At 38.0% G+C, this 15,114-nt stretch overlaps 1 protein-coding gene and 1 long non-coding RNA gene across 3 annotated transcripts in view; both read left to right on the top strand.

Annotated features, from left to right (window-relative positions):
• The window catches only part of LOC148187456 (uncharacterized), a 55,556-nt gene that overhangs the window by 18,368 nt on the left and 22,074 nt on the right, over window positions 1-15,114 (top strand). The window lies entirely within an intron of this gene.
• six6a (SIX homeobox 6a) lies at window positions 1,599-4,853 on the top strand. The gene is made up of 2 exons (XM_042501142.2): window positions 1,599-2,863; window positions 4,068-4,853. The coding sequence occupies exons 1-2, from the start codon at window positions 2,292-2,294 to the stop codon at window positions 4,231-4,233; spliced, it is 738 nt and encodes a 245-aa protein (XP_042357076.1). The 5' UTR covers window positions 1,599-2,291; the 3' UTR covers window positions 4,234-4,853.

Genomic DNA, 15,114 nt, shown 5'->3' with positions numbered 1-15,114 from the left:
CATCAGGAGGTAATGTGCATACTCTTGATTATTACGATTTAAAGCAAAAAACTGTAGTGATGACGCTGCCTGCAGTTAACCAGCAAGAGAATGAACAGCTTCCTGTGCAGAAGGCATTTCATAACCCTACATCGAGAGTCTATAATTCATGCAAAAAGAGCCCGAAGGGGATTCAGCTCGAGTGTGCGCGTGCGTGCACGTGCGTGCGAGAGAGAGAGACAGGGAGGGAAGAGAGAGAGAGAGAGAGAGATAGAGAGAGAGTGTGTATATGTGCGGGGGGGTGGGGGGTTTGTGAAAATAATATCAGGCTTTTCCGTCAGAATGAACTTTACTACTGTATCCAGCCATGAAATAATCTGACCCGACACTTCAAACCATCTGCGCTATCTATCCGCCCTCTTATTTACTAAATCAGCCTGTGCACAAAACGGAGTGTGTCTGATACTAAAGCCGAGTAGCCTGGCAGGGCCACGATAATCCTATATCACGTTTATTCCCCGCTATGTTTTACAACCATCGGCAGCCTTCCTGTGCTGATGCTGTCAGGCACACTGTAAATAAAAGCAGATTGTGTGAGCTCCAGTCTGCCCGGATCGCCGTCACATAACTGCCAATGTAACAGCCATCAATTAGCCTGTGTTTTCAAAAAGAGCATTTTATTCATGTCCTACATAAAAGAGCATGCGTCGTCATAACTTAGGGTCTGATATGATTTATTATGGTTAATAAATTAGCACTTTTGTGAGGTTGAAAAATGCCGGAAGCCTCGACAAAAAGTCAAGGTTGCGAAACTGAGTTGGCTGCAAATTCACAGTCCTGTTGAAATAAAGCCCACATTGACCTTTTTTTAATGATTGCTACAATTCAGCATATAAGCCTTAAGGGAATATATGAGTATTAAACATAATGACGCAAATCCTATTTTAAAATGAAAGCATTAATTTAGAGTGAATAAACCTTTAGCCACGTGGGTTTACAATACAGAAATTTTAATATTGTACTGTTCAAAATTCTAGGGCCACCTTAAACGTTATTTTATAGCAATGTTATAAAGATCTAAAATACAACCGGAACGTACAGGAAATACAGCATTAAAACTCAAGTATTTCAGAATAAAAAACTTCCAACAGGATAAAGTTACAAATAGTGCGACCTCCCTTTCCACTTACACTTAGACAATATGAGATTAAGCCTAATCCTCTCATGTATTTACACCAGGTTGCATTCAAATCCAAATCTCAGTTTTGATTGTTTTAGTTACCTTTTGTTGTGATTCTACTATTCCATGTTTCACACTCAATATTGACTTCAGTCTGAAGAAGCCATTTTTTTCTGACTTTTTTTTTGGTGTTTTATTGCATTGCACATGTTCTCTGTGCTCTTTGTTTCTCTTTATAAAGAGACTGAGAAATAAATACATAGGCAGTATCCTCATTACAACTTTGCTAAAACAACAAATGATGGCCTAAGATTTTTGCACAGCACTGTAAATTTAAAAGTAATCCGTCAATTGAATAGACCATACCTCAACTGTAAATATGATACTGTTGTCTAATATTTAATATCATCTGAGTTTTAGGGCAGGGCCGTCTATCAGCGGGGACGTGTCTTTTTGCTGTGTAAAGCCCGCTTCAAGAGCTCTAAAGGGAGACTGAGCAGAGCCTGTTTGGCTGCTTTGGTACTTGACTATATAGACTGAAGAGTCTTTCTTCGACACAAAGGCGGAGGGTGTTTGCAAAGCACGGCGGGGCAGCTAAACGTTTGAAGACGCGAAGCAAAAAGGTCAAAATGTTTATATTATTTTTGAAAAGGGAGGTGCTGAGATCTCCTTTCCGCCTGATTGGCGGAATTTGACAGTGATTGACGTGCATCCATGGCAACCGGGCAGCCAATCTGCCAAGTCCAATAGGAAATCATCGGAGGGGGCTTGACTGTCTTTTTCTCCCCCCTTAAAAAATACATTTCGGCTCCTGGTTTAATTCTTTCGTACTTTCAATCCGAGCCTACCTTGAAAAATACATCGCGGCTCCGGCTCGCACTTTCAGCCTATTGCCTGCCAAGTTTGCCCAGCCCGAGGATGCGGTAGCCGGCCCCCACGCAGCATCGTTCCTCCTCCGCGGCGTTTGCGTTTTTCACGGCTAGTCAGACGATTGGTTCGGTAACTTTGGGATTGCCTTGTTTTTTGGGTGTCTTGGACTGCCTTGGCGCACGGAAAGCAGAAGCAGGAGGACTTGACGCGGAGGCGAGAGAGGAGAAAGGAGGGGGAGAGGGGAAACACAGGAGAAGCCTCCATGTTTCAGCTGCCCATCTTGAATTTCAGCCCCCAGCAGGTCGCCGGGGTCTGCGAGACTCTGGAGGAGAGCGGGGACGTCGAGCGCCTCGGCCGCTTCCTCTGGTCGCTGCCCGTCGCGCCGGCGGCCTGCGAGGTCCTCAACAAGAACGAGTCGGTGCTGAGGGCACGGGCCGTCGTCGCCTTTCATACCGGCAATTTCCGTGAACTCTACCACATCCTGGAGAACCACAAGTTCACCAAAGAGTCGCACACGAAGCTGCAGGCGCTGTGGCTGGAAGCGCACTACCAGGAGGCTGAGAAGCTGCGGGGACGCCCGTTGGGGCCCGTGGACAAATACAGGGTGCGGAAGAAGTTCCCCCTACCCAGAACCATATGGGATGGAGAGCAGAAAACCCACTGCTTCAAGGAGAGAACCCGGCACTTGTTAAGAGAATGGTATTTGCAGGATCCCTACCCGAATCCCAGTAAAAAGAGGGAGCTTGCACAGGCTACAGGACTTACACCCACACAAGTAGGAAACTGGTTCAAAAATCGCAGACAAAGAGACAGAGCAGCGGCTGCGAAGAACAGGTGAGCTACACGCTTCTCATGGATGGTTTCTGATCACAGTAGCTGTAACAGAAAAGTAATTTTTTGCACATAGTGGAAAAGGAAAAACATGATGACTCAACATGCATTATGTGATTTATTAGTATTTCAGTTTATTGTAGCAGGGCAGGCCGTAACCCACGCTGGTTAGAGACATTTGGTTCTGACATTATTTCTCTGAATATTAGATTCAAAATCGTCCTGTAGGCCTAATCCTAAAATCATGGTGCTTTTGTTTTGTAATAAGTGCTGCTTACAGTTTATGTAATAATGCTATTTTTAAAGGGTGCTGCAATGTATAAAATAGCCAGACAGTAATGCTGAGAAGAAAAAAAAAAAAAATTCCTGTCATTTTAAATTATTGGCAGAACAAAGCTCTCAATCGATGCTTTTACTTTAAATTGTTATGAATGAAATTACAAGTCAGCTTGAACAAAATTTAGGCTAACATGAATAGGCTAATCACATGTTATGTTATGCTTATTTTTTTTTACAAGTGCACCCCTGTAGTAAATGCATTAGATTAAGATAATAATCTAATGTTGAGAACGTAATTTAATAGTAGATACTGTTTGATTTCCCATTACTATCGCAGCCAATAAGTTGAAAGGCCTTTTACAGTGTGGGTCGAGGTCACATTGTTGTCATATTTAATACAGCTAAAACTGCCCCAAATTTTCCATAGTATAGTGACTGGTATGGTCTTTATTTTAATTAGTGAGATCGTCGAGATAAAAACACATTTAATTATCCTATTGGCTTATTCGAAATAGCCTAACCCACTTCATGTATGTATGTGTAAGGTAAAATCTGCTATAACATTGCTATTTGTTTTCATAAATAGCTTATTTTCTACCGTGCGCACTGCATAAATGTCAGTTTTGTTTATGGCCTAATTAAATTGCATATTGCATGTTGTTTTGGGATTTTCTTTTTGTAATAACAAAAAATTACACAGCAAAAAAAAAAACCCCAAACAGTTAAAACACTACAACCCTCAGTTAACGAAGAAGCTGCAAATAGAATTAGAATTTCCTCATTTACTTAAAATTAAATCTAAAATAATAATAATAATAATAACAACAACAACAACAACAACAATAATAATAATAATTTTGATTATAAAGAAAAATCCCTCTGCACGGTAGACGCCAATCTGTTCCGTCTCTCCGTGTCCTCTGCACAGGCTCCAGCAGCAGGTCTTGTCCGGCGGCTCGGTTCGCTCCCTGGCGGACGAGGACGGCACCGTGGACCGCCTGGGGAACTCGTCCAGTCCGGAGGCCAGTCTGTCCAGCAAAGCAGCCGCCTCGGCCATCTCCATCACCTCCAGCGACAGTGAATGTGACATCTGACGGGCAGATTGACGGTGTTGATGAGTAAAAGGGGGATACGAGTGAAAGACAATCCAATAAAACAAGTCATAGTGCCTGCGTTGAGTTAAAACACACAAACACACACACGAACTGATATTTGACGGGTGCCAAAACATGAGGGGATCTGTGATCTGCGGCGGACTGCCCGTCCTTTTCCTTTTAGGCCTACATTTTTTTTTGTTTGCGTTTTACCCACGTGTGGATAACTGAACTTAATACGGAAGAAACATATTTGACGGACTAATAAACCAACGCCCCGAGATGAAAAGTTAAAAAAAAAAAGAAGAAAAAATTACAAAAAAAGGGATGAAGGCATCCGAGCGCCTAACCTGCTGTTCTCTGTGGGTATTTCATGTTGAAAAAGAACTGTGATATTTTTACTTTACTTTCAAAGTTTTATAAATAATGTTTATTTGCCTATTTAAAAACGATCTGCTCTGTCTCTTTGAATTTCATATTCATTTGCTTGGTGTTTTTAATACTTACCTTGTGCACAGGTGAACCTGTTGAGCATGCGCGCTTTAGTGAAAATGTGTTTCAGTAAAAGAAAAAAGTAAAGATAACTTAATAAAATAATTGTTGATCAAGAGAGTATACAATTTAGTCCTATTTTTTATTATTGTGTTAAGAAAAAAAAGAAGAAATTGTAAAATAATGACATTATTACATAAAATCCTCGTCGTTCACGAGGAGGAAACTTTTCGTGATTATAACGCCACAGTGCTATATTCCCTGACACGTTTCTAGAGCGAGGCCTAATTGGCCAACATGCTTTGCGTCGTGTAATGCAGGGTGACAGCGAGAGGTCACAGAGAGGCCGACTCACTAACCCGGATGATCTGCGAGAGAGATCATAGAGATCAAAACACAGCAGATTGTGCAAACAGGCCTTATTCTCCCCGTGGAGGAGGACAGACAATGTAGATACAGGCTTCTTAGAAATCTTTGCAAGTGTCCATTTTCCCAAGAATGGCTTTAATTTAGTGAATAGGCCGTGTATGGTGCAGATGCATCCAATAAATGAACACGAAATGACAGATCTGTTATGGCTAAATCAATATAATATTTTTGCTGAATTTGTGTAGCATTAATGCACACACGTAGTCTTAAAAGTAGGCTACAAATTATATCTGAAAATGTCTTATTCGGTCGTTTTATTTGACTACAGTCTTGTTTATTGAAATCTGCAACTGTTCTTTAATTAAATGTTCAACTCAAAACAGTATTTTCATTCTACTGTAAAACTTCTGTGGAAAGCTATTTTTTTTTTTTAACTAATATTGTTTGTTTTGTTGTAATGCATCTGCAGCATCCTTCCGAACTAAAATCTGTCAGTAGTCTATAGCTTCAACAATTAGGGAAATAATCGAAAGAAAATTAATTGCCAACTATCTGATAACCGATTAATCACTTCAGTCATTTTTCAAGCAAAAATGTTTAATATTTGCAGTTTCTAAAATGTGAGAATGTGCTGCCTTTTGTCATTTATGACAAAATGATGTATGATGTGGTAAATGTATGATAGTCTTCTGGTTTTGGATTGTTGGTTGGACAAGAGAAGCAGTTTGCCGACGCCTCTCTTAGCTCTGGCAAATTGTGATTAATGTTTTTCAAAAGTTTTTGACGTTTTATAGACTAAATGATTCAACGTGAAAATAATCAGCAGTTTAACCGATTACGAAAATAATCGTTAGTTGCAGTTTATACAGTATCCTCTCCCACTTTGAAAATAATGTCAGTAAAACATATCTTCCCGCACAGCATGTCACTAAATATTTATACTGTAAATAGACTTTAAATCGCGATAAATTGCCTACAGTGACGTCTTAATGTGGTGATAAACAGGCTAAGAGCCAAGTGAGCAAAGCAGACGTAAAGTTGAGCTTTTCCATCTGATGGGACAGACACCTGGTTCCGTCCAATTTGCAATTAATTAGGCTACAGTAACTTCTGCAGCAGACAAAAGCCTTTCAGCTTGAACAACACAGAAGCTAAATGTGTATGGAGAGAGAGGAAACAAGTGAAGGGAAATAAATGGCGTTGGGTGGAGGGAGGGTGGGTTTTTCTTTTTATATTTTTTTTTTTTTTTTTTTTGCTGCGTCTCTTTCAAACCACGGGGACAAAATGGCTGAATATTTCCGTTTCTATTGAGAATAAGGACGACCGGGGGACTAGATGAAAAAGTCTTTCTCGCAGTCAATAAGGTTGTCAAACTGGTCAGCGGTAATCAGTGCTAATGATGGGTCTGGGGTCCCTGCTCGGACAAAAGGGGCCCTGCCGCTGTTTTGTAAAGGGAAGCGACCGCGGGTCCCTCTCCAAAGAAAAGACTCCTGTGAGGGTAGTCTGGGGCGCGGAAATCACAACTTCTCTTGTGTGTGCGTGCGTGTGTGCGCGCGTGCAATTTTGAGCTCATGGCCTGGCCTATTGTTTTGTGACTTGTAGTGGCCTCCTTACGGGCGCAGCACATATGCTTCAGTAATTTATTAAATATAGTTGGTTCTAACCTGTTATCGGCATTGTGGAGAAAACCTTTCATATTCTATTCATCTTGCGGGCAGACAAGTTAAGGGTTGTCGGATAAGTGAGCTTAACTTGCATATAAGTAGACGCTCTTTCAGCGTCGGATGTGATATGTGTTGAAGGACAGGCAGCAGCCTTGGCTATATGTCTTTATTGTTATTGAATCTGTCAACGTTGTTCAGTGTGCAGACACTCTGCAGCGCGCTATAGTTTGTCAGCATTAATGACTGCACAGACATGACAGCCTCTGTATCTGTCTGCACAACATCTGCATCAGCATCACATTGGATCTGATCCTATAACTTGTTTTTTTAAGCCTTAAACTGTTTTAATATTTTTTGATCGCATCATTTATAATTATATCAAGACTGATACTTTTTCCAATACTAGTACTGATACTTTTTTCAATACATGTAAAAAAAAGAACTAAATAAATAAAATTAAAAAAAAAAAATAAACACAATATTAATTGTAATGATAATAATGTATTTGATTATATGGAAACAAATGCATTGGAGCAACAAGGAAATTATATTAAAAAAATATTTAAAACGAAACAGATTAAACTAAAAAGGAGCATTAAAAAATAAGGATTCCTTAAAATAATGGGAGATAACGAGATCCAGTGCTGATTTATGATTTTAAGTGTTTGTATTCTCGTAGTAGTCCTATAAAGTTCCTTTCAGACTGAGCCAAGTCAGATTTTTATTTCAGAGGCGAGAAATCTTATACCGGGCAAACTCTCTTTAACCAGAGGAGAGGAATTAAAAAGTGTATACAGGGTGACCTACAGTGTAAGTTTTTGTGAACATTATCCTACAGGGGAAGAAGGGATGAAGGTCATATATGATGTAGAAATGGTCCAACTGTCTCCTCCAGATTGTGAGGATGAGGAGATGACTCTTCGTACATCGTTAAGTCACATAACAGGCGCAGAAAACGAACCATCTAATGTGTCTTTTTTTGTTCAAGTTTTCCTCCAGCTTAAAACGGGTGAGAGATAGTGGAGTCAAGCAACTTTGCAGCGTCCAGACTTTTTAGTGTCATCTCGCAGTTTCCACCCCGTTTTGCTGATGCTCAGAACCAGATTGCTGACTTACAACTTTTACCACAGCAGTAACGCACATTCTCACCATCTTGCTGTACCCGTCATCGTGTTAGACTGATATATTACGAAATTAATTATTTGCAATCACGGGGGCATTATCAGAAGTCATAATATAAAACAGGGGTGTTTATAGCATTTAAGGACATTCAGGGTTAGCTCCCCCTGGGAGAGATCCTCCCCCAGGATTTTAAAATTAATTAATTAATTAATTTTTTTTGATGAACAAAAAAACTGATGAACATTTGTGATGTTAAAAATAGTGTTTGTCAGTAATTAGTATTATTGGTAGAAACAGTACTTTGACTCGTTTGACTAGAGTTGCAAAAATAGTTCAAATTGCAATTTTAATCAGCAATGTATTTTTGAGGGCTTTAATGCATGAAACAAATTGCATATTATTAGATCTGGGGCTCTTTTTTCTAAACAGACAGCTAGAAATGTGCAGATTGCCTGAGAATCAATTTAAAAACATCTCAATTAAAAGTCGTGTAATTGAATGCAATATGAGGTGTTGCACATTGTTAAAATAATCTACAGTCAAATTAATTCTCAATTGGGTAGAGGGTTGTCACCCAGATGGATGTTTGTTTTTATTCTCTATGACGCTCTGCAGGTCCTTCCATTGGTGGAAGTACATTTACTCAAGCACTGTACTTAAGTGCACTTTTGAAGTACTTGCACTTTGCTTGAGTATTTTAATTTGATTTTAATTTAATTTTGCTGCTTTGTACTCCTAAACTCCAACACATTTTTTAGGCACATTTTGTACATTTCCCTCACATTTATCTGACTTTTTAGTTTCTTTGCAGATTCAAATTATAAAAACAAAATACACCCAGAGACTACTTTATTAGGTACACCTGTGGAATGTGACCCAAATGTTTTGCTATAGATTTCTGCTTTTATAAAGTCTATAATGTTCAGTCTTTGTTGACACTGTCATATAGTTTTTAATATAATCATATGTGTTAGAATTGAGCTCATAGTTAGTGATGTGTTGAGCTGGACTGCATTATATTTATGCAGTAAGAAAGTAAATTATTTTTATTATTTCTGCATTACATTGAGAAATGTTTATAATATGATGCCCCCCTCATTTGTGTAAGTAGGGAGGACAAACAATGACAAACACCTCTCAATATACTGCAGTCTATACAACACCAACTTTAACCTCAATAATACATAACTGAATTGACACTTTTCCTCAAAAAACTGAACATTATGATCATTGTAAAGAGGGCTGCAGTATATTATACAGGTGTATCTAATAAAGTGGTCACTGACTGTAATCAACTAATAGATCCTGATGCAGTTTTAGTGGTGAGGCGACCATAACAGTAATGTAGTTGAAATGAGCCCTAATTTTACCAGCTGCAACATTAGTAATGCCCACCCACTAATGCAACAACAATATTGTGAGTCTTAGAAGGGCCATTCTGCATAATAAGTAGGATTTTTGGTTCCACTGTAACACGATTTCCTGTAAAATTCCAATCAAGTACTGGCAGCTGTAGATTCTTGCATCCTACTGTTGTTTTACAGTGCAAATAATGAAAATAACAACATATTATTATTAAATTCATAACTATTTCACAGTAGATAATAAGGTTTGCAGTGTAGCATCAATATTTACAGTGTTTTACTGTATTTTGAAGAAACTGTACATCACTGTCAGAATTTGGGCGTATTTTTACAGCAGTAATTTTGGCACCAAAAGCATCAAAATTTAGTGTTTTACTGTATTTTGAAAGAAAAAAAACCCTGTCCATTACTGTTAGAATTTGGCCATATTTTTACAGTAATGTGTTACACAGTGCTACTGAATGACATGTAGTTGCCAGCATGCTACCATTATTTTACAGTACCAATACTATAAATTACCTCAACATTATATCATCGTTACACACGGTATTTTACAGTAGGATATGGGGTTTACTGTGTAATATTGGCTCCAAAAAGTATCAACATTTACTGTATTATAAAGAAAAAAACGATACATAACTGTTAGAATTTGTTCATATTTTTACAGCATTTTTTTTTTTTTTACAGTGTAATACAACATTTTTGAATGCAGGACTTCTAGTTGTAGCAGGGCATTGGTATTCGACTTATTTCACCACTGGAAACTTGAGTTGTCATTATAATCAGCCCTTTAAAGTTCTCTGTCTGGACTCAGAAATCGTTATGTTTTCGCAGTCAGAACAGTTGCTTCATCGTAAATAAAAAATGATGTCAAAGATAAGAAATAACAGGGCAGCAGTGTAGGGCTAACATGATCCTGTCACGCCGTCACATTTTTCCCTCTCAACACGCCTCCCGAAGTGGTCGAGGTCACTCAGCAGGGGAAACTTGTCCTTTTCAGCAGGGCTTTTGTTCCCCGCCCTCTTCCCCTTTCAGCCAAAGCACTCTCCATCCCATCCACACTGCAACAACTTAAAAAACTCGGTTGTTGTTTACAAGGTTAAACCTAAACTCACTGGGTGATTTTGAGGAGAAAAAAAAAACTATCAAAATAGTTTGTTCCGAGGACCAAAGAAATCCGCTGCAGAGCGTTTTTCTGTCAGCTCATTGTAGGAAAGGCCATGAATTTATATCAAAATATTCATTTGAAAACCTGCTCTCGCCCCATCAGTGTTTCCCGACCTTGGGAATAGTTATTTCTAGGCTTTTGTGCGTGTCATTGTAACCTGGCCGATGTTTTCCTTCCCATCAGAGATGTTTTCTTCTGAAAGAATAGGAAACAATCTCATTTATGATGTGCATCATGTATGATGAGCAGCTTCATCTTCTGAAGGCTTCACAGAATAATGTGGAAGATGCAGACTAGTGGCGCCCCCTGGCGGCTGTGCTTTAACTACATGCAAGAGGGAGACCAGATGATCGTCAAGCAGTTTTGTAGCTTTCCTGGCAATTTTTAGTCCGGTGCAAACTAAAATGCAGTTATTCACTAGGTGTTAGATATACTCCATTCAAGCAGACAATTTAATAACCAGTTTTTCTTGTTGGAGTAGATAAAAACAAAAATTACTGAAACCAAACACATTGAATTTTAGGACCATATAGCTTTCGAAGTACTGAAGAAACTCATTCAGATTCCCCCACCCATTCAAAGAAGTTTAAATACTGTAGTGGATTATTAGACCGTTAAATCTAATTAATTTATGTATTCAGTTATCCTTGACAGTTTAGATATACTTTCAGTATATTTTACCTCCCTTCATAAGTGTTTCAAAATATTCCCCATACAATTCAGTAAAAGAAATACTTTTTTTCATTTTGTTTCACTTTAAATTGTAATTAATATTATTCAAACATTTAAAAAAAAATCACATTTAAATAAATTCTCTTTAAAAAAAGATCAGAATCAGTCTAAAATAATACCACGTGTTTAGTGTGTGTGACTGTATTACAAAAAGTACTTTAAAATCTCCCAAGCCCGTGACACAATAGTTACAAACATGATCTAAGTTTCCTCTCAAATTAGATTTATATATATATATATATATATATATATATATATATATATATATATATATATATACATATATATATATATACTTTATTTGTTTGTTTATTTTTTCATTTTGTCAACTAAAATGTGCCTGACACGTCTATGGCCTGGTGCCTTTCCCTTGAAATTTTGCTGTACCTCAAAAGCGGTGGTCTTAAGTCTCCCTGTCTGGGCTAGCTATGGATTACAAATCCAAAAAAATGAGAAGTCTCAGAGAAAAATAGAGGACAATTAATTAATATTGGGACAGACTTGTTTGCTTTCACCACAGATTCTGCGTAAAAGCACCAAATAATCAAAGATAGCCCACTGCAAACTAGCCGCTTTGTGGTAAAACTTATTAATGAATGCTCATTTAGACAAATTAGTAATGTATATAGGTTCATTTAGACTTAGAGGGTGGTGTTACCTTTATTATGAGGCTGATTTCTGGCCAAACGTATATATACAGACACATAACCCATTAAAACTGTGCTGCTGTGTAACTCAATTATGACCATAGGTTTAATTCTACACACATAGATGATTAGGAATATTACCCTTAAAATTAGAAACCAAAGTATTAACTCTTATATCGACATAGTTTGTTAGTTTTAACAAATAAATACTACAACAATATACTAGAATTCCTAAAAATTTAGTTATGGCTTTTGGTTTTGGTGTGCTGCCTAAAATTTCCAGTGGCCCCATCTGGCCACCCCTATGAAAATACTTCTCGGGGCACCTCTGTAAGACTAAAATGATTGTCCCATATATTGGCTATGTAATGACTGTGGTTTACATACTGATGCTGTGCAGGTTATACCTTCTGCAGACCTCTGTACGCTTTTCTTAATAGACATTGATCGGCCCCGTTTCTTCATGCTTTAAATCATGTTGGTGTTCAGAGTCGTGCTTCATACATTACGACAGGCGGCTCAATCAATCAATCGATACATCGCTCCAACCTTGGCCCGTCTGCTTCTTTCACAAATCCACTGTTTGTTAGCAGATACAATGCAGACAATGTGAGGCAATTATGTGAAGTCAGCCAGCGTTCACATCATCAGGCTGCTCTGCTCACACAAAGAGGACTAATGTCAGCCAGGATCCTCCGCCTGTTATCGGAGCTGTAAGTGGCCTTTGTTTTGACAGCCGCTGGTGACAAAATATGAGATGCAAATGTGATCCAGTCCCGGTGCATTGTGGGAACTACAATATCGACAGAGCAGATAATAAGATAAGGCTGTCTGCTGAAGGTCAAATGGCCTACAGCAAAGTCTGAGGCTGTGTTGATCTCACAGAGACTTAGAGCAAGAGAAAGTAGATCCTTATGGTTTGATAAATATGTCTCACAGATGGTTTATGTGTTTTTAATGTAGCAGGTCTTTGAGTAGGTGTGCTAGCAAACAAAATCTATTAGGTTTGTCACTCTTTCAGCATTACAGTATTAATATATCTCATCATTCTATAGACAGATTAACCCACTAGAGGGCCCCAGAAGTTAAAGGGCTGTGGGCCCCCAGCTCCCCCAGTCATCCCCTACCCCAAAATTAGAATGCAGTAATCGGCCTTGTTCACAGAAAATATTTTGACATGTCGCTGCAGGAAAAGGTGTAAATTACTAAATCACTGTCACGCTGTCATGGTTTAACGGGACACTTGAATAAAACAGAGCCATTGTTAATGTTATAAGTAAGATCTGTGCATTTCCCACGATGAGCAATCAGAAATGTCTGCCTTGAAAGAAGGCCTATTATAAGGCATGCGTTTTTGCAACAGGGGCCTCAAGATTAGGTTGCTTTAAAATGCAGCAGTACCTTAAATGCCATACTAATTCAGTTTGTATGGGCCATAGTGTTGTACATATTGTTTTGTTCTTGTATTTTTGTTTTTTTCAAAAAAGAAATGCACATAATTAAATAAGCACAAACAGATAGGAACCTATGTTTTTTGTAGTGGCTAAAGATCTTGGGCCTTGAGGCAGTTGCCCACTTAATCAAGCCTTGACCAGATAATTTTGCTATTGGTAAAACTCAACTAGAAATGCATCATGTGAGCTGATATTTTCTATCAAAATTCTATTTTATTTTAAACTGAAGGCAAATAATAGCTGAAAGCATGCCAACAGAGTGAATTATTTCTGTGAATTTCTGTCAGGTCAGTGAATGAAGTACAGGATTTGGCCACTAGGTGGAGACAGTGACCAAATAAAGAGACTTCCTATAGAGGTCTCGTTATATGTTCTCCAAATATGACTGGAGATCTGTCATCTCAAAAATATGCTTTCTTTTTCCTGTAGCTCATTCATCAGCACTGAAGCATGTTTCTCCTCAACTAAATCACTGCGGCCACACATTTGAGTCCTCAATTCTTTGGGTTGGCAAAAAATGGATGTGGAAATACTTCATCATCCTCATGAAGCAAACCTTTAAAGTGATGGGGTTTTTTTTTATTTAAAAAAATAAAATAAAAATCATCCCCAGTATACATGATTTATTTTCATGATAATTCTTAACCCCTCAATATAAATGTTTTTTTTTCTTCAGTAATCCTAAAAATCTAACAAACAAAATACTGTGAGATTAAATTTTATGCTACCTTTACAGGCTTTTCTTAATTTTTTAAAAAATTGTTATTTTCATTATTAAAGCTGTTATTATTATTATTTGTTCACCATTTTCTTTTTAAAAGACAAAAAATGGAAATACTATCTCTCACTAAGATAAGCACTGTGACTTCTTTTTTTAATGAAAGATAGGGTTATTCAGACCAATAAATAATAACTATATAAATATAAACCCATATATAAAAGATAAACAGACTTTTATAGGTTTATTTATTGATAAACATTAGATGTGCCGAAGCCCCATCACTTCTACACAGGAGCAGGACACACAGTTATTTAGCCTCTTTTTTTTGTAGTTTTGCATCTCTTTGTAGTCATTGTTTTGTGGTTTGCATATGTTTGAGGTAATTTTCGGTGTGGATATTTTGTGTCACCTTGTAGGAGTTTTGTGTCTCCTTGTAGTCATTTAGTGACTCTTTTGGGTTGTTTTGTCATTTTTTAATTCGTATCTCTTTGCAGTTCCTTTGAGGCTCTTTATGGTCATTTTGCAGCCTCTGTGGTCATTTTCTTTTTCTGGTTGTACAGGTCTCTTTGATTGACATTCTGCAAGTGAAGGCCAGAGGGGCCCCTGACATGCTGGGCCTCAGGGACTTAGGTCCCTTTAGTATACATTTATAGTACCTGTATCTGTAGTTCTCACTTTTGACCACAAGATGGTGGACATGATTCATGGTAGAGAGGAAACGACTCAGCAGCTTTACAGCTGCAGGTTTTGTGCACTTCTGTCACACATCACTATATTAGTGAAGAGCCTCACATGGTGAACAAAACCTGTCATGAATGCTCTCCCTAAAAAAAAGGAGAAAATAAAGAAAAAAGAAAAACTGTCACTTAGAAGACAATGGTCTAAAAGGACATAGCATTGTGTTATTATTTATTAATTTATTTTAATTTTGTCTCATTTCAGGGCTTCTGTTTGACCCCCTTTAAGAAGAGAATAGTTAACCCACATTAAACAATAATATTGATCTGTACAAAGAGCTCTTATATTTATTTGTATTTTGACAGTGCATGTACACAAACAAACTACAGGTACGCTGCGAGTAAATTTGAAGTGTAAATGAGCGTACAGCATTACTGAGTGCAGGGTGTGAAGGTACATGTGTAAGAAAG

The sequence above is a fragment of the Plectropomus leopardus genome, chromosome 14 (assembly GCF_026936395.1).
Source record: "Plectropomus leopardus strain MGB_pleo_1.0 chromosome 14, ASM2693639v1, whole genome shotgun sequence".
Taxonomy (NCBI): domain Eukaryota; kingdom Metazoa; phylum Chordata; class Actinopteri; order Perciformes; family Serranidae; genus Plectropomus; species Plectropomus leopardus.
Note: the sequence above shows the minus strand (reverse complement) of the source record. Positions and strands in the feature narration are given on the sequence as shown.

What these genes read in the sequence shown, in the direction of transcription:
- six6a (XM_042501142.2), top strand. Translation starts at nt 2,292, where the DNA reads ATGTTTCAGCTGCCCATCTTGAATTTCAGCCCCCAGCAGGTCGCCGGG. An exon ending in GCAGCGGCTGCGAAGAACAG is followed by an intron (nt 2,864 to 4,067) that starts GTGAGCTACACG and finishes TCCTCTGCACAG; the next exon opens with GCTCCAGCAGCAGGTCTTGT.